Here is a 23,423-nt window from a genome sequence, read left to right as displayed (position 1 = left end):
TAAGTGCTTTTTCTGACTTGTCTATTAATTTTATTTAGACGCGGACCTGTTAAACTCGGAATGGCCAAAATTACACAAGTTGACTTTCCTCCTCGAGAAATTGTTACATATACAAAGGAGACACAAACACCTGTTATGACTCAGCCAAAAGAAGGTGAATGGTTAACTTCTTACTACCAAAGTTATTTTTCTTTTCTTTTATTATAATAGTGCTGACTGTCTCATTTAGAACCAGCACCTGTGATCTTGAAACTTAATGAGGTAAATGAAAGTTGATATGTGAGGTAATTGAGCTAATTGATATAAATTCTATTATTAAATTCATGTTACTGTGATTCTGCATCTCGTTTAACATTACTCTTATTACTAATACATGGTATTTTCTTACTCCTAGTAAACATTCAGATTAGACATAGAGTTGCTTAATTAGCTGACAACTGATAAAAGTGGGATATATATTGTATTTATGACACTTCAGAATCCACACACAACTTAACTTGAAGGCTGTGTATCCTTACAAAAAACTTAGCAGTTACTCCCCAGCCCTTCTTAAGAATCTGAGGTTTTGTACCTGGAGCTTTTACATTGAGTATAATAGAAGGAACTAATTTCCTTATTAACCTGTGCAGTTTCTGTTCTCAGCAATTGAACCTATGCTTTCTTTCAGTCATGACTTGTTTGCTTTTTGGGAAAGAATTTTTTCCAAAGAAAACAGTTGGTTAATGAATTTGCTTTTTGATGTTGAAACGCTTTAATTTAGCTCCAAATGAAAATACTGATCTTGACCTGTTTGCATTGTACAACAAAATCTCGTAGTTATTTAATAAGACTGACTGAGTATGTGTCTTTGCTAAAAATTTTAGGACTGAATTCTACATTCATAGTTTTGCATTTTCCTGCTCTTTGGTATGTGAACTTTTGGGTGTTTATGCAAGGAAATAAAAACACTTTTTAAAACAAAAAGGGAATACTCAACTGAAAACTTATGCTGGTGTTTCTAGAAACTTCATAATTTCCTGAAAGTGTAATACAAATGATACAGAGTGTGAAGTGTATTACAAATGATGCATCGTTGTTGCTCTAATCTACATCAGTATGCCACTCTTGTCTGAAGTCTTGAAGTCACTTTGGCAAGTTTAATTAGATGCAAAGGACTGTGAATGAGTTCAAATGGGGAGGGAAAAGAAAGGAAGTAAATTGCAATAATTGTGTTGAGAAGTTTCTTCCCTTCTTATCTTTGGATATCCAGTATAAGGGACCTGTGTGTCTTCAGAACACAAACCAGATCTTTCAAACTTCATTATTCAGTGATCCAGAATAACAGAGGATATGCGTTTTCTTTGACTGTTGCTCCCTCCTTCATTTTGTCTATATCCCTGCGCAGACAGGCATTTGGGATTTTCCTGCTTTCATTTCTCCAGTGCCCTTTTCAGCTTTCTGATCCCTCAGGTTTTTTTCCTGCTCTCTGTCAGGTTCATGGAATCTGAAGAGTTAATTTGTAGTTCATGTGCTTAAAGAGTTTTACTTCTACTGCCTGCTGTCAGTGGAAATTGCCTGTGATTGTATGATCTTAGTTTCACGTTCAGGTTTACTATAGTGGAGTTGTAAAGATGGGTCATCTGTATGTATTTCTGCATTTACCAGAAAGCTCTCAATACAGATGTTGTCTCCTGATCTATTCCACCTTAAAAATACTGTTTTCTTGAAGGCCCGTGCCATTTATTTTATATATGTGTACTTCACAGAAGTCACAGATGCTTTTTCATCATTTCAGTGTTGGGGGTCTTTTTAAGGTCTGTTTTAAAGAGTACCTAAACACATTCGTAATTAAGTTCCATGTTCACAGTTTATGGTGACATCTGAAATAGGATGTAGGTGTAAAAAAAAAATTATGCTTCCTTCAAAAAGAAAGGAGTCACTAGGTGGGAGATTTTGATTCTGGGAAGAAAATTTTGAAGTCTTTAAAACAATTGACAAAAGCAATATGCTGAATTTTCACAGAGTGCAATTAGATAAAATTAGAATATAATTTATCTCATTGATTCTTATTCTTACAATCTGAGTTGTGGTTTTAATTTATTTTAGTGAGTATACTGTAAACTAAAGATAATCTTACCAAGTACACTTGAAAGTTGAGCTTGCAACTGAATTTACACATGCAAATAATCTTCAGTAATTCCCTTGTATAGCAACAAGTTGCATCTCAGCTAGGTTAGATCCAGTGTGCCTTTCTTGTAAAATGGACTGAACCTTTCTTAATTATTGTAACTTGACATTTTATAAGGCTGTTGGAGCTGTGCTTTTGAACAAAGGAAAATAGAAGCAGTTTTATTAGATATGCTGTGCAGTCATTCTGCAGGTTTAGGTCCACTTGTGCTGTAGGTTCAATTGTGCTCATTTGGGGGACGGACGCACACCTCATCACAATAAAACACCAAACTAAAAATACAGTTACCTTTGTTCCACTTGTAACCACAAACCATTGTGGCATACATTTATTGTAAGCTGAATTGGGAAACATTCAAACTACAACCAATCTGTCTCATGGAACAGATAGGAGGTAGGAGTAAACTAGTTTTAAACTAAAACAGTTCCTAATTGTCATGGAAACAATTATGGCAACACAGAGTGAGTTACATAGGGGAGATTTCATATCCCCAACTTAAAGTTGGCCTTTGGGGATGCTGATTTTGGATTTGGTGTAACAAACAGTTGAATTTAAATCATGTGTACCTTTTACCTGAACACTCTTGGTTTTAAAATGCAAAGGTCACTTATATCAGAAGTTGATAGAAAAGACTGCATTCAGTAGTTGAGAAATCCAAACCAGGAAAATTCCTTAGTTAGAGGAGTGAGGTAGACTTAAGTTTATATGTTCAGGCTTTCGTATAGTGCGGACATATTGCACCATTCTAGTCAATATTCAAATATGAAGTAACTCGCCTCACCCTGTCTTGCAGATACAAGCTTCTTGGCTGCAACTGAAGAGCCAGTGGTTGTCTCCATTTGTAATGAAAGAATGATGCAGCCCTAGATGCTAGAGCTAGAATGTGACCTCAGTGCTAATCGCAATATAGCCTCTTTATGTTAAGACAAAAAGTATCACTGCTGGAATTGTATGACTTTTTTACGTATCTTCACCCCCACCCCTTTGAAGTGTTGTATCCAAAGTAGTAGATAGGCCTTGTCTTTTTCTTAGGCTATGCTCAGCTCTTAAATTTGAAATGTGACAGATTCTTTAGGAGATGGAGGCATTTACAGCAGTTCTCACAACTTCCTTTTTTTTTTTTTTACTGCAGTACTAATGACCTGCAAGTATTTGAGAAACTGCTTGTCTTAGGCAATGGATTCTTTTTGTAATATTGTAAAACAATAGAGTCAGGATCTCGTAGAAATCAGTTCCGTTCTGGTTAGAGATTGAGTCATTTTTAGAGTGCTAAGTCTTTTGCCACAGGAAGTCATTCAGTGTATTCTGAACAGTATGGAATATTAAATTTCCCTATTAATTGAAGTTAATAAATGTGTTTCACAGTTCTTATAATAAGGTGCCGATATCCAAAGTAGACTTAGAAGGTAAAACTGCAATACTTGTTTTACATACTTTTTGTATGATGCGTGTAACCCACAGCTGTTCTTTCCTTGAGGTCCCATACAAAAGCCTAAGGATGTAGCAAAGAGATGCAGTACGAAGTGGTGTCAGGGTGGCAGTCTTGTGCTTTCAAACTTCTTGCTTTGATGAAAATACTGACACATATCTGTCTTCAGTACTCCCCCCGGCCTTGACACATACATATTCTTGGGTTTTTTCCTCCAGACTTTTCAATAGCTGTAGTCTTCTAACCCTTTTGTTCTCTATTTATTATGTAAAAGAAATTAAATAATGAAATGGTTCATTGTTCAGAGCAATACAACAGAGAAAATATGCCCAGGTTTTTTCTTTTCTTGTTCTCTTAGCACATTCTGTTACTCAGTTTTGGGATTTTGTCATTCTGTGATACAGTGGTGATGGCAGTCTTTTTTGTTCAGGAATCAAATTTATTTTGGCTTGGTAAGTGCTGTGCCATACTCAGTGCTGTTCTCCCATACTTTATAACTAATAAACCTAAGCATTAATGCCTCTGTGCTGTTACTACACTTCAATAACTTTTGTCGCCATCATAACATCCTGTGATTAGGCTGCTCCATTCCCTAGCATCCTTGTTCTGCCATCCCCTTTTCCTACTATCTAAATGCATTTCTCAGTTGCTGTGATGCTATATGTAACACTGCTCCCTGTTTCACTCATTGTCCAATTTTGGTGGACATGGTTTTTTAGTTACTGTGGTCAACTGGTTATTGGGTTTGTTATTTAGCCTCTATTTGGCATGCTGTATCAGGCAGCAGATTTTCAGATCTACTCTCTGAAAGTACACTTGAAATTGCGTTCTCTTTGTACCTCATTTCTTTCTAGCAGACAGCAGAAGCAGTATTAGTAACAGTGATGCAATTCAGACGTGAACTCTGCTATGTATCTTAATGTTCTGCAGACTCGGTGTTGGTCACCACGCAGAGTACTATAATCATTGATGCTAATTTTTTTTTCTTATCTCTACTTCTTGTTATACTCTTCTGCACTATACTGTTCAATCTCTTCCTTTGTGATTTGTTAACATACTGTTCAAATTCACATGGAAAGAAATTGGTCACCAGTATGCTGAGTAAAGATGTGTTATGGAGTCCTTGAAGTAGTTAATCCAAAGACAGGCATATAGGGGAATGTGTTTCTGCTCAGCTGTCACAATTAAGGCTCTTCCTGGGCTAACAGGATACTTGTTTAGCACTGCTGTACAATATTGTGCATGTGCAATCACAACTAACTGCAGACAGTATTACTGAATTAGCTCTACTCTTTGAGGAACTAATGTCTGGTAGGGTCTCCAAGACACAGAATGAAAATATTAAGCATTTTTGTCCTTTTAATTCTGGACTTGAGTAATAACAATTTGGTGTACAGGATTGGCTTCTTGGATGTTGTTGCAGTAAATGCAGTGCTTTTCCATTTTAATAATTTAAAAAGAAAAATGGCCTCTTATATATTATCCTGTACATACCTTAAATACACAGTGAAATATAGATGGGAAAATGTGATATGAAGACATTTGGCTTAACAAAAGCCACCCATTTCACAGATGATTTAACTTTGATTAACCTACTCTGCAGCAACAGATTACGCAGACAACAGCAACTTCACTCTAGTGTTATTGCGAGGTGCAGTCTAATTTACAGTACTGCTTTTCTTTCTGTCTTGGAAAAAATACATCACAATTTTGATGTTAAAGCAAAAAAATAAGTCGTTCGTTAAACCTTTTTAGCATTCATTGACAAATTTGTCACTATTAAAGTAGCTGCTATTTTTATGTAATCCTTACTGCTCAGTTTATAACGTTAGATCCCCTGTTCACCTGTCAGAAGGAACATGGAGTTAGTTGCTTAGCATATCATAATGAATATTCATCATACATTGATGTGACATAGAGTCCCATTTCCTGTCTTTGTGGCCTTATGATTTTTCTATGTCTTAGCAGCCTTTATTTAAATGAGAAATTGTATTTGTGTACTGACAATTGAAGTGGCATAAAATGTCAGTGGGTACAGTCAATAACGAATAAGGAGGATGAAGTTAGGCAGTGCCTTTAAGGTTTCCAAATTTATGTACCTGACTTGAAATAAATGCAGTACACACGACTGGATCATGGGTTCTTGACTTAGTAGATGTGGAACTGTTACAGCAATAGTATGTCAAATCTTGCAGCATTTGCTGGGTAATATATTATTGTTATGCCAATTCCTTGCAAATACCAGCACCTGGCCTGTTACGAAATAAATTCAAGATAAAGGAGAGACACAAGGAGTAATTAAGACAAAAATTTCCTACTTCTTTTGTTTTCCAAAAGCTTCGTGCTGCCTTTTTTGTTTGTAAACTTCTGTGAGAAAGCATCCTAGTTTTGAATAATGAGGTCAAGAACTTGTATAGGTGGGGGGTTTTTTGTTTTGTGTTATTTGGTCTCAGTTGGTTTTTTTTTTCCTCCAGATCCCTTAATGATGAAGTTTGCATATGACTCTTCTTTAGAGGGAAGGTTTTAGGTTTATGTAGTTACAGATAAATCACAGTGAGATGACATGTTCAATTTCAAGTCTGATACTTTGAGAATATTAAAATAAGTGCTGTATCCTGCATTTAAATGCAGTAATATAAGCTGGCTGTATGCAGTGAAAGTACTATGAAGGAATTTAGAGCGCTGTATAATATATGCCATTTATGTTTCAAACATTAAAAGGCAGGAGCAATCAACTATATGATTTTTTGAATAAAATATGTAGATTAGGAGGTCACTTAGCACTAAGGGGCTGACCATCTGCATTTGAAAAGAATTTGACTCCTGTCACTGAAAATGGTACTTAGAATCAGTGTAGTATGACTAATGGGGGATTGGGCTGAAATTTCTAATTTGGGACTTCCCAAGCTAGAATAATGTACCCAGGGTGACCCAAAACCAAATTTCTAAATTTGAAGGCATCGTTTAAATCTGCAGGATTGATTGGCATGGCATGCAAGAGGAGGGGTTTTATCCAAGTGGCTGTAATGTGAATATGTGGTCCTGTATTTGTTGTTCGCAAAATCATGTGTGTTAACTCATATTACATTTTTTAATTAATCAGTGTTTACACCTATAGTGATTTGACATTAAGAATTCCATTCCATTCTTTATTGGAATTGCTACAAGTTATACAGTTTTCAGATTACTAGTCCGCTGTACATGTGAATCCATCTAAAAAGGAGCAGTGTCTTTCTGTTTCTCTGCATGATTATTTTGCCAAAAAAGCTTTCATTTTTTTTTTAAGTAGCACAAAAGCTGTAATTGGCATGCTTTGTAAGGAAGTGTCAATGTGCAAGAGAGTGGAGATCACTAAGAATTCTTTTACGCGTTCTTTCCCCTTTGCACCACCGCCTCCTCAGCAGGGTCACTGAGATCACTAGCTTTTCTTGAAATGGCCATTTTCACTGGCAGGTGCATTATACCCTGTATTTTCAGATTGTTTTTCCATTCTGAATGTTTGGCAGGTTGATTGCTCTGGCTGCATTGACGGAGAAAGGGCTGACAAATGCGGTTGGGCTGGCTGAAAAGACAGTGATTACTGTTTTCCTTTGTGGCTGATTGAGGCCCTTGAAAGGAAAGATTTTAACCTTCACCATTTGGTTCAAAAGTATGAGCATATATTGAAATCATTCATGCCACTTATCCTAGTTCTGTAAACTTGTCAGAACGTAAAAATCGCTCAATTTCAAGTAATGTAGGATTGGCATACGTCATTATCATTTTGATTAAGTTGGAGTTTGTATTATTGTGTGCATTATACAGTGTCATTTAAAGCTTTCTTTCCTGCAGGTACAGTTATATTTTTATTGCCTATACTATGGAGTTAGAAAGATTTTCAGACCTCTTTAAACCTATCACTATGTGTGTGGTTTGGCAGCTGGTAGGGCCTACAAGCTGTATTTTGTTTGCAGGGTAAAGGCTTGTCTGTAGACCTCCTGGAGTGCTGGTAATTGCACAGGCTTGCCATTGGGGAAAGACGTGATTGGAAGCAGTCAGGCAGAAAAATGTTGTGCCATCCCGTTGCCACCTCATAGCAGAGAGACAATCCTAGCAGTACCATCTGGTTGTTGCTATCTAGTCAGCTGGCCTCACTGCTGGGACCATGGCTTGGCAGCTGGTTCCCATCTCTCGACCACCCCCCCTTCCCCCCCTCTTTTCTTTTTTTTGGTGTGCGTGTGTGTGTTTTTATTTTTTTTTTTACTTTTGTTATATAACTTTGAACGTGGGTCAGGGAGAAGACTGCAACAAACAAGCCTAGTCCCTGTTGCATACTGTCTCATTACTTGTGATGAGGCATGCAGCAAACTCCTGCTGCCATTCCCTTATAAACAGATGACATAGCTGTTTAACCAATAAAAATAGTCTTTTCAGAAGCTTATTCTAGAAAGTAGGTGAAGAAAGACCAGGAAATGCATATTCCACAACACCAAGTAATTTAAAGTTATTTTCTGGTTTACAGTATTCAAAGAATAAAATGTAGAAATGCAGAAAGTGCTGTAAACCTTGTCAGTATTCGCGAACATTAACATTTTATGCTATTCATTGCAATTAGGGAAAACACATTTTGCTATAAAGGTCTCATTGCCAAACATGATACAGGTAATGAGACTTGCATTTAGAATGACAGAAAAAATGTAATCTCCCAGCTATTATCTTTAGCAAAATTTGCCTCTTGGAATAGCAACCTGAAAGCTAATGTAAGCCATCTTCATGCCATGTGAAGACCCATTAGACTGATGGTTTCAGATCGCAAGTAAGCAGCTGCTCTGTAGACTATTTTAGACATTTGATTTTTCTTTATTCTACAGCATTAACGTGTCAGTATGTTACACAGAACATGCATCCACCACATGGTTTTGTGTGGAATCATAAATGCTTGTAAGAGATTTCCACTTTGGATTCTTTACAATTTCTTATGCATCTTATTTCAGTTTATACAAGTACATAATTTAGTGCAACTAAATGCCAGGTGTAGAGAGTGTTCCAATGATCTTTTCGTTTGAGGTAATGTTATCCTGGGGGCTACATTTTACAAATGTAACCATTTTAAGCTAAATTATACCATTTTACATGAGCTTATTTGAGACTCATATGGAAAGTTACTGTTCCTCTTTAAAAACATTGACAGTCTCAAAATAATGTTTCTCCTTAGATGAGGAAGATGAAGATGATGTAGTCGCACCAAAACCATTAGTTGAACCTGAGGAAGAAAAAACATTAAAAAAAGAGGAGGAGGAAGAAGGTACAGTTCATCTCAAAGCATTCAGTGTACCGTAAAAGACATCAATAATTTTTTTAACTTTCTTTTCATTAAGCTGAAATTAATTTCATTTATATTTTAACAATCAACTAGTAAAATATAAAACATAAATACTATTTTAAATCTATGGATGTTAGGAAATAAAATTTCCAACATCTTGATAAATACTCCGGTTTCCTTTCTTGGAAAGAATTGATGAAAGTATGCTGTCCAGAGAATATACGTGTAATTCTCTTCCAGCTGCCCCTCATGAACTTACAGAAGAGGAAAAACAACAAATTTTGCATTCTGAAGAATTTCTAAGTTTCTTTGACCACTCCACACGGATTGTTGAAAGAGCTCTTTCGGAGCAAATCAACATTTTCTTTGATTACAGTGGAAGAGACTTAGAAGACAAAGAAGGGTAATGTGAATGTTGAATACTTTACTATGAATGTGTAATACTTGTAATTGAAAAAGTGATCCAAGATTAATATCTACTAATTGCTTTTCTAGAGAGATTCAAGCAGGAGCAAAACTGTCCTTAAATAGGCAGTTTTTTGATGAACGTTGGTCAAAGCATCGTGTTGTCAGTTGTTTGGACTGGTCATCTCAGGTAAAAATTAATGCTTACATTAAGCAGTTATCTTCGTAAATTCTTCTAGTTCTATGCACTTGACCCTTCTGTAAGTACAGTTGCTAGAGGCTGTATATAAGTGTGTTCTTTACATGCTCCATAGTTCACAGAAAGTAGACAGAGCTGTTAATCTTTCATGAAAAATAGCAAAAGGTTGTTTATATTATGAAGAAAGTCTTTAGCATATTTGTTTCTGGTTTATGGCCTACTTTGTAGAGGTAAACTGTTAGCTTCACTAAAAAAAGCTCACTTAAGAGTACCGTTTTTTATGTTTAAAAACAAGTTATGATGAAAGACAGAGCAAGACTAATGTCTATGTTAATTGCTGTTTTATGAGCTAAATTTGAAACAATTACAGTTTTAACTGACAGTTTCTCATTTATGTATAATGTAAGGTGGCTTTTGGTTTTCGGTAGGTTTTTTTAACCGTATTTTAGCAAAAGAAAATAAAGATCGTCTGGACCATTAGCTAATCATCTTGCTTACTTTGAGTCTTTTTTGCTTATTGTACAGTACCCAGAATTACTTGTAGCCTCTTACAACAACAATGAGGATGCACCTCATGAGCCTGATGGGGTGGCCCTTGTATGGAATATGAAGTACAAGAAAACTACCCCAGAGTATGTCTTTCACTGCCAGGTATGATTCCATCTCAGGAGGCTTAACAATTTTATGTTGATGAACTTGGACAAGTGCCTTCCTTATGCTTGTCAACATAATGATTTAATTGAGGTGGCATTACCTTTAACTGCATGTTTTTGCAAACAGATGTTGATAGCTAGAATTTCAGTTTAGAAACATTTTGTTTCAGAATTTCTGACATCATTCGGAATTCAGTCTTGTTTGAGAACTCATTTTCTTGTTTTAATTTATTTTAAAACAAAAAAACTTTCTTGTGTAATAGTTGAACCACAAGGAATGTTTTTATGTAAGGGGATTGAGTGGGATTGTATAGTACTAGAGCTTAGTTTACCGAATAGAATGAAGATGGCCTGAGGAGATGGAGCAAGGATGAAAACTAGAAACATGTGTCCAGAAAAAGGCGATGGAGGTTTTCTAATAGTTTTATGAGAGACAAAAACACGCAAATTTCTTCCATTATGCCAGACCTAGGATAGCCACTTTATTTTCAAAATGCCATAATTCTGAAAAATTGAATCAAAATTTAATCTCATGTTGTCAGATTACTGTCAAACCCTAATTTGCAAAAGTAACTTTATTGTATCAAAACAGATGTGTATGTTCTCTAAGAAAACAACCACAAAGTGTGTCCAGACATTCTTAGAATCTTGTGTGTTTCTGGGCCTTCGCTTGCTAACAAACTATGCTAGGAGGAATATAAATGTATACATATGGAAAAAAAAGAGGAGGAAACCTTTATTTTATAAATACAGGTTAAAACGAAGACTGGGGCTTCACAAAGGGTTTGTGAATACTTAAGTAGTTGGACAGTGAATTAATGTAACAAATCTAGGTAAAGAACTTACTCTGATATTTGGCCCCATTTTCTTTAGTTTTAGACATAGCATAGTTGAATGATAGTTTGTTGTGTATTTTGTTGTTTGTTTGTTTTTCTTCCTTTCAGTCAGCAGTGATGTCAGCTACATTTGCAAAATTTCATCCCAATCTGGTGGTTGGTGGCACATACTCAGGCCAAATAGTGCTATGGGATAATCGCAGCAATAAGAGAACCCCAGTGCAGAGAACTCCACTTTCAGCTGCTGCTCACACGGTAGGGGGTGAAATATCTTCAAGGACTGATCCCTGTTGAGATGTATTTAACCTCTAGGAAACTCTGTCCAGTGCACTTGATTGATAATGCTTAAATGTTTGTGTCCTTATTTTGCCAATGCTATCACTGGAGAACGGGGCTATTTGTAAAAATCAGTGTCAGAAAAACAAATACTGCTTTTCTAGGGGAGTATGTATACATACACTGTACCATGATCCATCTCTTAGGCTTTGTTAAATGGTGAAGTTATGTATTTTACTTTATATTAACTATATTAGAATAGGTTGTGCCCTGGAAATCACTTTTTCTGATAGTATTTTACATTTCTTAGCACCCAGTCTACTGTGTAAATGTTGTTGGGACCCAGAATGCTCATAATTTGATTAGCATCTCAACTGATGGGAAAATATGCTCTTGGAGTCTGGACATGCTTTCTCAACCACAGGTAAGATATAATTTTGGATATAGACAGTATCTACTCCAGATGAGTATTTTGTAAAAACTTAATGAATCCAAAAAGCACTAATAAACATTTTCCCAACGTACAGAATTTTACTTAAGGTAGCATGATAAAGTATTTCCCCACCTGTGGAATCAAATATTGTCTGTTGAGCCTTTTGTACATTGTTGTTGCACTTGTGTTAGTGGTGAACACAATTTTAGCAAGAAACAACTTTCTTATTCCTGCCCAAATCTGTACAAGTAAAATACAAGAAACCCACCCACCCTTCTATTGAGAAATCTATAAAAAATTGAAATATTAACATCTGAAAAGTCATTTAAAGTAAGTTGCCGATATTTTCACTACAGGATAGCATGGAGCTGGTTCACAAACAGTCCAAGGCTGTGGCTGTTACCTGCATGTCCTTCCCTATTGGTGATGTCAACAACTTCGTTGTTGGCAGTGAAGAAGGCTCGGTGTACACTGCGTGCCGTCATGGAAGGTGAATACAAACTTTATTTATTCAGAGGAAGTAGAAATAGTGAAAGGGTGAATCCCTGCATGCTTTATACTCCTAAATTTATTTATAGAGCACATTTACTCCTTTGCCTTTAAAGAGTTCAAAATAGCTTGTATATGAATTCCTGTGCGTGCTTTTTCCTGAGTAAGAACTTCATTAAAAACAGAAGTTGGAATATTGAATTGGTACTCTGCTGCCTCCAGTGACTAAGAGTTGTTTGTGTTGATGAGGGCAGCATAGGTCACTGCTGTTCTATTAATTTGAATTGTAGCAGAATGTGCCAAACTTCGTATCGGTTCTATAGATAATTGTACAGTAGCATCACGCACAAATCTTAAATTGGCTAGCTTTTCTCCTGCTGTTCAATCTATTTTGAAATTGTCTGACTGTATCTTATCAATTGCTTTCTTAAATATAATTGAGTGTCCAGATTTCATCTCAAATACACATCACCCTTGCTGCACAGCTTTTTGGTTCCAAAATACCCAAAATTGTATCACTTTTGTGTAACATCCTTTCCATCTGTTACCCCCTTCTTTTTCATTGCTCCAGATAGAAGACTATTAGGGATATATTGTTACCATTTTCTGTCTGAACACTGTGTCCATAAGGTACATGCAACTTCACTTAAGTCAGTTGGAGGTTCATGCTCATCCCCGAAGACTGCATTTTGTTCTTCATATGAATGGAAACTTTAGCTATTGCTTGGAGAACAATGTAGTTAAACGTGTGGACTGGTACCTGCTGAATGAATCTCTTCTCCCTGTGCTATATTTTGGCACTCAAGGTTAGCAGAAGATTGATGTTGAAATTAAGGTCCATGTTCAAGCCTGGTCTTCTGTGATCCTGTTGTCATGAAGCCTTTTGCACTGGGGTAACATCCATACAAAGCAGTAAAATCTTCTTGTGGCTATATTTGAATTGCTGTTTCTGTCTGCAGATACATGGTTTCCAGGTAAATTAACCTTGGTTATATATTCTGAAACAGCAAAGCTGGAATCAGTGAGATGTTTGAAGGACACCAGGGACCAATCACAGGTATCAACTGCCATGCAGCTGTTGGACCCGTAGACTTCTCACATCTTTTTGTCACCTCTTCTTTTGACTGGACAGTAAAGCTTTGGACAACTAAGGTAACTTAGTTCAGTGGTTTTCTTCATAGTCCTTGACACAAGGTGGTGCTGTAATGTAAGAAACTCCAGTAAACTTAATGTGAAGTCACAAATATCCTAGCAGCAGTCCTGCAAAGAGGAGACAGCTGATGAGCAAAACTATAGTTAATAACATAAAAGCTTTGCTTCTAGATTCTACATCACTTGTATATTTCTCATCCATTCTGTTCATCCTTTTGTGCTTTGTTATCAACAACAATTACAATGTAATCAAATGTAAATCATGTTGTAAAATCAATTACTTTGTATGATGCTTAAGCAAATGTTTTGCTACAATTTGTGAAGGACTAGGGGAGTCAAAAGCTGGTGTCTGTTAAACTCTGAGGCTCCCAACTGAAATACCTGTCGTTCCCGTTGCCAGAATTACCTCTCTCACTCTTAGTCTGATGTCCTGAGGAATGCCAAGCAGAGTTGGAATCTGCCAGTAATACCCTGAAGTGCTGTCACTGAATTATACTTGGCTTGATTTGTAATTTTAATGCATTAAGAATCTTTTAATCTCTTACAATATTGGCTTGCTACTAATTCTTTTATAATAGCAGCCAGCAAAAAGGCTGCATGCTTTGGGAAGCATCCCTTTAATAACAACAACAATTGTGGCAGCTTTTTGCAGAGCCTTTTTTTAAAGCAAGTCAAAATGTGAATCTCCTTGTAGTTATTGCTGATAATGCTGTTCAAGTTCTGTATTTTGCTTTACCCATTAGCTTTATGGTTTTGAAGCGCAGAGTTTGGGTATTGCATTGTTATATTTGCTTTTTTCAGAATAACAAACCTCTCTACTCCTTTGAAGACAACTCAGATTATGTTTATGATGTGATGTGGTCTCCAACTCACCCAGCCTTGTTTGCCTGTGTGGATGGGATGGGAAGGCTTGACCTGTGGAATCTCAACAGTGATACTGAGGTGAGGCAGTCAGGTTAATGGGCAAATGTAGCTGGAAAACTGTTCATAAACATGGGAGGCGGGGGTAATGTCAGGAGTTTACCATAGCATTTTGGTTTGGTTTTATGTTGTTGTTAAGTATTCTGTAGTTCCAGTAGTTTCTGTGTAACAGATAGAGTTCTTTCATTATGGGGCTGTAACTCGGATGACTCCTCATAATGAATAGCAGTGGTAATTAAAGTGTTTTACCTGTAACAAGAGTGCAGAATATCTGTTGGTGTCGCACTGATCCGTGTTGTGGAAGTGATTATAGACCTCTCCCAATACGGCCTTGGCAGCGTAACAGTGTGAACAAACCCATTACCCCCACACCACATTCCTGTTGTCGTTCCTGTTGCCATATTACTATTGCTATAGCAGTACTGCAGTGAAATTGTGATTTGTTTCTAGACTTCAAGAATTGAATGTTTGGGTTTTCTGGTGTGAGTTATAAACTTTTAATTATAGTACAAGTCTCTGAGACTCAGACTTGTTGGAGGTAGGTGAGAGGAAGAACCTGACAAATACTCAGTACTTGAAAAATTTCACCTTCTTAAAACTGCATGTAGAAGAGCAGTTCTGTAGGACCATATGCCAGCCTATGGCTTGAAGTTGGAATTACCTGGTTCTAGCCTTTGGGCAGGGTTTGACCTGGCAAAGCAGCTGAATTCATCCCTGCCTTCTGTCATAATAGTTTTTGAGATCCCAGTGCTCCTCCTTGCTGTCTGACTGAATGCCTGTTTATGCCTCCTGTCTCATGATGTGCTTTTTGATAAGAGAATGTCTGTCCTTTGGCCAAGGGACAGAAGATGTGTTGTTTTGGTCCTGTCTGGTGATAGCTTAAGGCCACTGAAGAATCTTTTGAGATCTATGTACGCTGCATCAGTTGAAATGTTGGGCATTTTTGATACAACACTAAGGAACTAGGTGTGTTATGTAATTTATAGCTTATGGAATCCTCATGTGTTTTTACCGATGTGTTTTAAATGGATATAGGTGCCAACTGCAAGCATTACTGTGGAGGGCAATCCTGCTCTGAACCGTGTGAGATGGACGCATTCTGGGAGAGAGATTGCTGTAGGTGACTCGGAGGGACAAATAGTTATATATGACGTGGGAGAGGTATGTATACCGTGTATTATGCAAAGTACATTACAAAACACTTGAGTTTCTTTGACTGTTATTTAGCAACCTGCTTTAACCTTTTTTCCTGGTGATTAGAGGAACAAGGTTTAATTTTTACTTCCAAATTTGTTTCCTTTTTGTGTTTATTTCAAGTATTCTATCGTAACTTTTTAGCATGTTATCTGGCAACCAGTCAAAAAGTAAAAACATTATCGGAAGGCTGGTGAAATAAGGTGAAAGAATCAATTGTTTTGTTTGTAGAGACTTTTGTGTTCTTTTCTCTGTGGCACATGTTAATCTGGCCATAGCTTGTCAGGTACCGAACACAAGATTTTGCAGTGAGGCAGTTCTTGATGTTGTTTCTCCAGGGAAGCTGTTGCTATTGCAGGTATGTATACTGCAGTAGTGTGTAACTAACTGATTGGATGAAGGTGTTAGTATTGCCTTTTGGAGGCAGTCTCTTGGATGGCGATGTATCATGTGAGCTTGTCATAGTACCATTACATACTTAAATAGAGGATTCTGAAATTCTGCTTCTTTTATTAGTTAATCTTTTGATTATGTTCCGATGTATTTTAAGTTACACTAAATAAAGGTAAGCTTTTTTATTGGAACCTCTTCTGAACATTTCTTAAGCGCTGTGCTGCTCAGTATGAGCTCAGGTTTTATTTATCAGTAGGCTTGAATAACGTTCTCTTTGTCAACAGCAAATTGCCGTTCCTCGCAGTGATGAGTGGACTCGATTTGGTCGAACACTGGCAGAAATAAATGCTAACAGAGCTGACGCAGAAGAGGAAGCTGCAACCCGCATACCAGCGTAGATCTTTGAAGACAGGCAGCAGTAGTAGACTTCTGAATGATTTGATGCAAATCTTAAAAGTGTAAGCATGTGTCAGTTCAAATAATAGCTTAAGGGGGCAATATATGGATTCAACTATGGACTTTAAAAACTTAAGATTACTGAAACTCAGATCTTGCGTTGTCACTTTTTATATATAAATTACAAGCACATTCTTGGATTTGTGTAACTTTTAATACAGTTAACTTTGACTTTGCAAGAAACTTCTTTTGCTGAAACACTAACCTGGTGTAAATTTGCTGTTGGGCTTCTGAAATTTCCACTTTGTAACAGTATCTATTTCTGAAAAGTACAAGTTCTGTTTCTAAACTTTCTATATTACATAGACTTACCTTCGTTAGGTAGTAAATGTCTGAAGCATTCTTTAATTTGAACTCTTCAAATTACCCATGGATATGCATGCATATGTTCCAAGTAAGTTTCATTGTTTATATATAGATAAGCCTCAGACTCTGGTAGTGGGTTACATATGTGAATAAAAATTTGTCTGTAGTTACAAACTTATTTGATAATTGGACCTGAATTAATGAAATACATATTTAATACCAAGTTCTTTTGTTTGAATTGGTGCATTAAAAGGTGAGACAGATTCATAAATAAATATTACATGAGCACTTGTCAGCTGCCCTGACCCCTAATCTGTATCACTTCAGTAGTTTTAAGAGTAGAAAGTTCCTGGGAGCAGCTGCTTTCATTTTATTACACACATCACAGAGTTGTTTTCTACCCCCAACCTCCACCTCCTACCATGGCAATCCACCAAAAGGAGAAAGGCTACTGTTGTCAAATTTTTCTTTTCCAGCGGATGAGGAAGTAGACTCTGACTTAACAGAACGCAAACTGTCATGCTATAGAAATTTAACTATAGACTTGCTACTAATTTTCTGTATTAAAGAAAGAGCTTTCATTGCGTTTTAACTTTTTTTCTGTTATTGAAACAAAATCTCTCAATGGCTTGAAACAGAACAGTTGATTAGTGGTTAATTTCTGGAGTACACCTTAATACCTTATAAAGTTTCCCATCAAGACGGGGGGGGGGTGGGGGGTGGGGGGGTGGAGGGGATGGGTTTTGTTTGCTGTTTTATTTTTAGTAAATATTCTGACTTGTACTAATCAGGCACTAAAACAGTATTGATGCCTTTAAGTCAGGACTATAGGTTTGTTTCTGGTATTAATCTGCTACAAGCTTATCATTTTGCCAGAAGAGCTATTTTGTATGCTTAAAAGTAGGAAATAGCTTTACATTTCTTAACCGGCTTTATGTCCAGAAGTATTCTTAGTGCTTCTGCATTGTTTGTGCTTTAAGTGTGGGGTTTTGTGTTTGGGTGGCTTTTTTTTGCGTGTGTCTCATCTCAGTTCTGTTACAAGCAGCTCACAGAGACAAAGGCAGCAGTAACAGCAGCTCTGTCTTCAGGAGGTTCTCTTCTTTCAGTGGGTTTGAAAGTGAAATGTATTTAGGCTTTCATTGCTGTTGGCTTGTCAAAAGTCGCCCCTCTTTTCAATGCAAAGTCATGCTGTTCAGTTTGACACTTACCTTGTATATTTTCCTCAACCTTATAACAGCAGCTATCTATTCAGTTGAGAAATGTGAACTATAGAAAGAACAGGCACACCGTGTAATGATTTTTACCCTTTAGGCACAAGAACTCTTAACGAGCAGAATGTTCTATTGTCTTACTGGTTTCTTGGGGGGTGTTTCGGAGTTGTGGGTTTTGTCTTTTTTTTTTTTTTTACTGAGACTGTTACTTCTCATTTAGTAATACATTTCCTTCAGACTTACACTTTGAGAAATTCAGTGGATAAGGCTTTCTTTCAGTGGATTGTGGCATAAACATATAGGTCATATGGCACTAGTTTTACATAATTTCAGCCTTCTAATAATCTTCTATTATTAGATTTCAGTACTGTTCTATATTCATTCCTGCTTGTGTTCCTCCCTCACAAAACAGTTGAGTACAGGTTAAAAATGTTGTAAAACCTCCACCTGCAACGTAAGAGACCAACAGTGATGCTAGATACTGTAAATGATCCTCCTGGGAGGTACACTGTCCAGTTTTGGAGCTGTAAGAAATACAAATGCTGTCTTGTGTTGTAAAGTCTCCTAAGGCCTTGATCAAGTCAGTCAACAAGCTGTGACTAAGATGAAATGCCAGTGGGTACCTACCATTTTTGTATCTATTTAGAAAAGCACAGAACAAAAAATGCATGGATATGGGGGAAGAGTTCCTGGGAAGCTTGTCTCTAGAATAAACTGCACAGAACAGGTGATTCTTTATAAAGCCAGGAAGCCTTCTAATGGGGTTTTATATACGCATGTTGCAAAACTGTGGTCAAACTCCCAAGTTCAATGTATTGTAACCTCTAGCTCATTGAATAATATTGACGACTAAAAGATTCTACATCTTGCTTAGAGGCTAGAACTGAAGGAGGGCTTGTCTGTGTTTGTAGTCTTCAGTTTTTAAGAAGCTATTTCTTCATCAGCTGACTAAAACTCTTCATATTGGCCTGCTGTCACCTGAGCAAGAAAATAACAGAGCTTCAGGTCAGTTTATACCGTGGGGATGCAGTGTCAGGATGTTGAACCTCGAAGATGGGAGGTTGTTGTACTTCAGTAAGGCTGGAAACTCACCCACCTCTCCTCAGGCTATATGGGTAGTGTAACTGCTTTTCCTCTAGGTCTGTAGAAATCCGGAGTCCCCTGTTCCCTCTCACATATTTTGCATTTAAAAATTCCACCAGATAAAGTTTTGGCAGACATTAAGCCAGAAACAGTTCAAGGGTTCCCTTGCTCCTGTCCTTCTACTTGGCATTCCGCTCAACCGGAAATGTAAATGACCAGTTTTGCATACAAAAATAAGTCTTTTTTTCCAGAATAACCTAATCTTTCAGCAGTGAAGCAATCTAGAAATAAAGAGAATGCCTTCAATGTTGTTTATTTTTTTATATTAAAAGCTTTCAATTCTGGAAAAAAGCACCGAGTAATAAATCCTGTAAAAATTCTTGAGCCTGTTAATAACTGGCAAATATCTCGCTGTGTTTTCAATATGCTACCATAGAGGTAAGATCTATTACACATTTCGTATTACCATGTATTTCAAGGAATTTCTTGTTACAAAGTAGTACTGCAAAATAAAATACTGCATGTGCTCATCTCACCACGGTGTTCTTGCACTTACATTGCCTTTTAATACCTTTGCTGTAAGTAGCAGTGAAACGCACGCCTGCAGCGGCTGGGCACTGTACATTCATTCTTCTACATTTTAATCTGTGATTTGTGATCTGTGGAGGAAAAAACCTCACACTGGACCACTTTTCTGTAAACACAAACTAGTGAACTGATTTGAAGTGTGTTTAAATATTTTATTGTCACAATTGTTAACAAAACAACTTCAAAACATTCTGTACATTTCAAACTATTTTGAACTGCAATACCCATTATATAAATGTATGTGTATAGATGCCATGATGTCTCTGTACAAAGATGTACAATATGTACAGTAACATTAAATGCAAGCTGTGCAAGGCAAAGTCTAGGCTACAGATTCATGCCACTGGTTAAAACAAGGCATAGAACCACAGCTTCAATCAGTTCCTTGTGTGCAAATAAACAAATGCAGTATGTATAAATATTAGAAAGGAGTAATTAGATTTGCAAGCTCAGTTCAGCTAGAACAACATGCAGCTGACTGGAAAAAATACAGTACTACTCTTGGGAAATTTTTCCACTGCATCACTTTGTTAGGTTGAAACATTTTTTCAGGATTCAGCTGCTACTTTTTGGTTGAGCTGCGGCGACGCCAGGAGATCGAAACTTTGGAAGATATAAACCAAATTTATTTTCTATACCGGCAAACGTAGCTGTAGCAAGTCTGTATCCACCTATGTGCTCAGGGTTAGCAGGAGGAAGATCTGTAATTCGAGTTTTTGGGGAGGGTTCTGATCCAGGAGTTTTACTGTTTGAAGAAAGAGGAAAAAGAAAAAAGCTTTAAAGTTTTTTCTTAAGCCTGAATAACTTTACAAAATCTAGAGTAAATGCTATAAGGCTTTTGTTTGAGTACAGAAGGCAGTTAAAGTTGACCTTCGTTCATTCATTTCTATGGTCAAGTAGAATTCAGGCCACTATTTAATGGGAAATCAAGGCCATAACTGAAGTTACATTTTTACTGATAGCTCTGTAAATTCTTCTGACTTCCAGTGACAAGGGGAAAATGGGCAAAATATCTTGCTACAGTGGAAATACAAATTAGTGTATTGAATAAAAAATGGCTTTTTATCTCCTCATCTGTTTGGAAGTAGCATGCAAGTTTCCCTCAATTATATAAGGACGGGAGGATTTGTTTGCATACTGCCATTTGAAGTACAGGTGCTCAAAGTCACTGAGTTTAAGTGGTCCCATGTCTGAAAAAAAATTCTTTTGGTACAAGCTAAAAGGAAAATATGACTTACAGGCCTCCAAAATCGACATAAAGCCATCTCTGCAGAAGTTCATAAGTGACCAAAGTAACACCAAACTGGGGTGAAGATCTGAACACACGAGCTGTTAAATATTACAAATTGTAGCGTCAAACAAAGAAAAGAGTGTCTCGGGAGAGAAGCTAAACATTTTTAACAAGAGGTTATGTTTTTCAGAATCAGATCTGGTAAATACTGCTCTAATGTCAGTCTTTAACAAAGCAAGTGCTAAATTTGCAGATTTGGGGTCAGCCTTAATATTCAGAGCAGATTTCTCACCTCCAGCTCCCTTCCAAAAAGCTGAAGGGCCTTCTTCCCTTAGAATCTTTCTAAAGCAGTCGATAACTCCACTGTATGTTGTCTGACCAGCGCGAGCTGCCACTTGCAGTCTTGTCTTGATGACATCAGCAGGGGTTACCAAAGAAGCAGCAGGCACACCTTTTAGAAGAAAACCACATTTAATTTGCACAAAGAATCTTGTAAAAGATGAAGCACTTCTAACTGAAAAATACAACTTCAAACTTTAATACTTTTTGCCAGGATTAGACACTACTAAAATTGCAAGTTCTTAACGCTTCACGCTAATAAAAACCGTTGTGCTTGGTATAATAGTGTTGAATTTCTTCTACATTTAAACAATAGTAAGGAAAATAATAATGAACTATCAACAGCAATTCTGTCAACATTTTCTAGTGGTCTGTCATTAACAGTAGTTTCAAAAAGATAAAGGAGGCATTTTTGAATTCACACATATGCTACATTTGCAGTAAGATCTCCATGACAAAATTTAATGGTGCAACCTTACCGTATTTGTTAATATTTTACAACGTATTTTGTAAATTGCATATATAGATGATTGATTTGGGAACATGAATCCTACGTATCCATTTGTTAAAGGTGTTAATAAGAAAACTACTGCTTAAAACACCTATTTGACAGAAATATGTCTGCGCTGCTGTTTGGACTGTTCTGTAGGAGAGCAGATGCTGCTTACTCAGTCTTTTTATGGGTTGCCTATTGAAGGACAGTGAAGGTGTTTTACAAGCCTGCTTAGTACCAACAGCGTGATACTAGCCAACAGTGATGGAAGAACAAATCTCCACTTTCAAGGCACACACTCAGGCATCTAGTCAAAGGAAAGGAGAAAGTTTTCAGAAATGTACTCCACAGTATATAACTGTGTTATCTGAGATATTTCTGAATACTTCTGAATACTGTAAAAATTTCATCCTCTTAAAAAAAGAGGAGCCATCTTAAATCTGACTTAAAATTTTGAAATTGATTTTGACTTCTGCTTAACTTTTACAACTGGTTAATAATTAAAAAATTAACAAGTCACTGATTTGCATACGTGTGAAAAGATCGTAAACTCTTAACGTGTCGCTGATCAGTTCAGGAGGTTTCAATGGAAAACAGAAGCACCATAGTTCAGCCTACAAGCATACACTAATAGCAACCATATGCAGATTTTCCTTTACGTTCCTGCAGATACATTCAGACTGTATTCTCTGCTGCTGCACATGCTTAGCAGGAATAGATCAAGCAATCAAGAATTTGAAATATGCAATTCTGAAAGGCAGATTCCAATACACAGTATAAAACTAGGCCTACCAGATTGATGTATGTTTTTAATAGGGTTCATCGCTTGTCCTGAGTGACCCAGGAACACTAATCAAAGAGAAGCCGTGAAGCTTGCAATCTAAAAAGTCTTTATACAAGTTAAATAAAAATATTTATATGTGCTTCTATGAGTACAGTAAGCTAAATAATTTTCCATTTCTGTCAGCTCTGCATTACTTGAGAATAAACAGGGCTATGTATCTGTTCCTAGTTTCCTAGCTGGTCTCTCCCTGCCCTCTGGCACAAGGAAGAGACCAAAATGGCAAAGAGCCGGTGCGGCCAAACTCTGTATCATAAAGTCCAGTGTGGGAGACTGACACACAGACGGCTCGTGACTGATGCGTCTACGGTGATTCCTTATGACTGTAACAAGTAACAAAAGTTCTGTTCGGCCCAATGATGTTTCTAAACTGCACAGATGCCATCACTGAATCGTTCACAACTGAGAGGCTACAGGTACCTGGTTTTCATCTTAGTGATCTAATCCTTGGCAGCACAGAATCTGCCTATCTGTATCCACATTTTTAAATATCCACCACTAGAGTTCCTACATCTAGTATTCACTTGCCATTTAGTACAACCAACTTTTTATCACAGCAGCATATTTTCTTTATACTAGACGTTTTTGAGAAGCCTTAAAATACTTCAAATTTCAGAGTGTGATACTCTTAACTTCAGCTTCTTTACAAACTAATGCCCTATTTTTAGCAACTACATTTAAACAAAGTTTCTTCTCAGTTATTCAGGAATCCTAAACTAGGTAAGTCATTTTCTTCTTAGCTCTTATGATCCCTCATTTTATGTTCATCAAAGATTCAAATTAGCCTTCAACTCCGAGAGCACAGTAACAAGTAAAACCCCATTGAGACAGACAGATCAAATTTGACTACAAGTTGCTGAGCTGCATTACGCTGTTTATCCACATTATGCAAATGTAATTAGCTCTCATCAAAATTACATCGCCTCCCACTAAGGATAACAGTGATCAAATTTAGATTAAATCAGATACAATGGTACAGTACCCTTCCATTATATGGGGCTACTGAATGAATATTAAATATTACTA

At 36.9% G+C, this 23,423-nt stretch overlaps 2 protein-coding genes across 8 annotated transcripts in view; one reads left to right on the top strand and one right to left on the bottom strand.

The window, feature by feature from the left end:
- Window positions 1-17,203, top strand: part of DYNC1I2 (dynein cytoplasmic 1 intermediate chain 2) — a 30,289-nt gene extending 13,086 nt beyond the window's left edge. For all 6 annotated transcript variants that reach the window (XM_056348901.1, XM_056348906.1, XM_056348900.1 and 3 more), the window contains 12 exons: window positions 39-154; window positions 8,791-8,880; window positions 9,139-9,301; window positions 9,394-9,493; window positions 10,028-10,153; window positions 11,100-11,246; window positions 11,578-11,691; window positions 12,057-12,190; window positions 13,197-13,341; window positions 14,143-14,283; window positions 15,298-15,423; window positions 16,134-17,203. In XM_056348901.1, coding sequence (XP_056204876.1) covers window positions 39-154; window positions 8,791-8,880; window positions 9,139-9,301; window positions 9,394-9,493; window positions 10,028-10,153; window positions 11,100-11,246; window positions 11,578-11,691; window positions 12,057-12,190; window positions 13,197-13,341; window positions 14,143-14,283; window positions 15,298-15,423; window positions 16,134-16,247 — 1,516 coding nt within the window. In that variant the 3' untranslated portion in view covers window positions 16,248-17,203. The remainder of the gene's footprint in view (window positions 1-38; window positions 155-8,790; window positions 8,881-9,138; window positions 9,302-9,393; window positions 9,494-10,027; window positions 10,154-11,099; window positions 11,247-11,577; window positions 11,692-12,056; window positions 12,191-13,196; window positions 13,342-14,142; window positions 14,284-15,297; window positions 15,424-16,133) is intronic.
- A 2,428-nt stretch (window positions 17,204-19,631) lies between these two features.
- SLC25A12 (solute carrier family 25 member 12) overlaps window positions 19,632-23,423 on the bottom strand; it is a 51,802-nt gene continuing 48,010 nt past the window's right edge. For both annotated transcript variants that reach the window (XM_056348898.1, XM_056348899.1), the window contains exons 16-18: window positions 21,017-21,175; window positions 20,732-20,822; window positions 19,632-20,238 (exon numbers count right to left, since the gene is read on the bottom strand). In XM_056348898.1, the coding sequence (XP_056204873.1) occupies window positions 20,049-20,238; window positions 20,732-20,822; window positions 21,017-21,175 (440 nt within the window). In that variant the 3' untranslated portion in view covers window positions 19,632-20,048. The remainder of the gene's footprint in view (window positions 20,239-20,731; window positions 20,823-21,016; window positions 21,176-23,423) is intronic.

Source organism: Falco biarmicus, chromosome 8, assembly GCF_023638135.1.
Source record: "Falco biarmicus isolate bFalBia1 chromosome 8, bFalBia1.pri, whole genome shotgun sequence".
NCBI lineage: Eukaryota > Metazoa > Chordata > Aves > Falconiformes > Falconidae > Falco > Falco biarmicus.
This window is presented reverse-complemented; position numbering and strand designations above follow the sequence as displayed.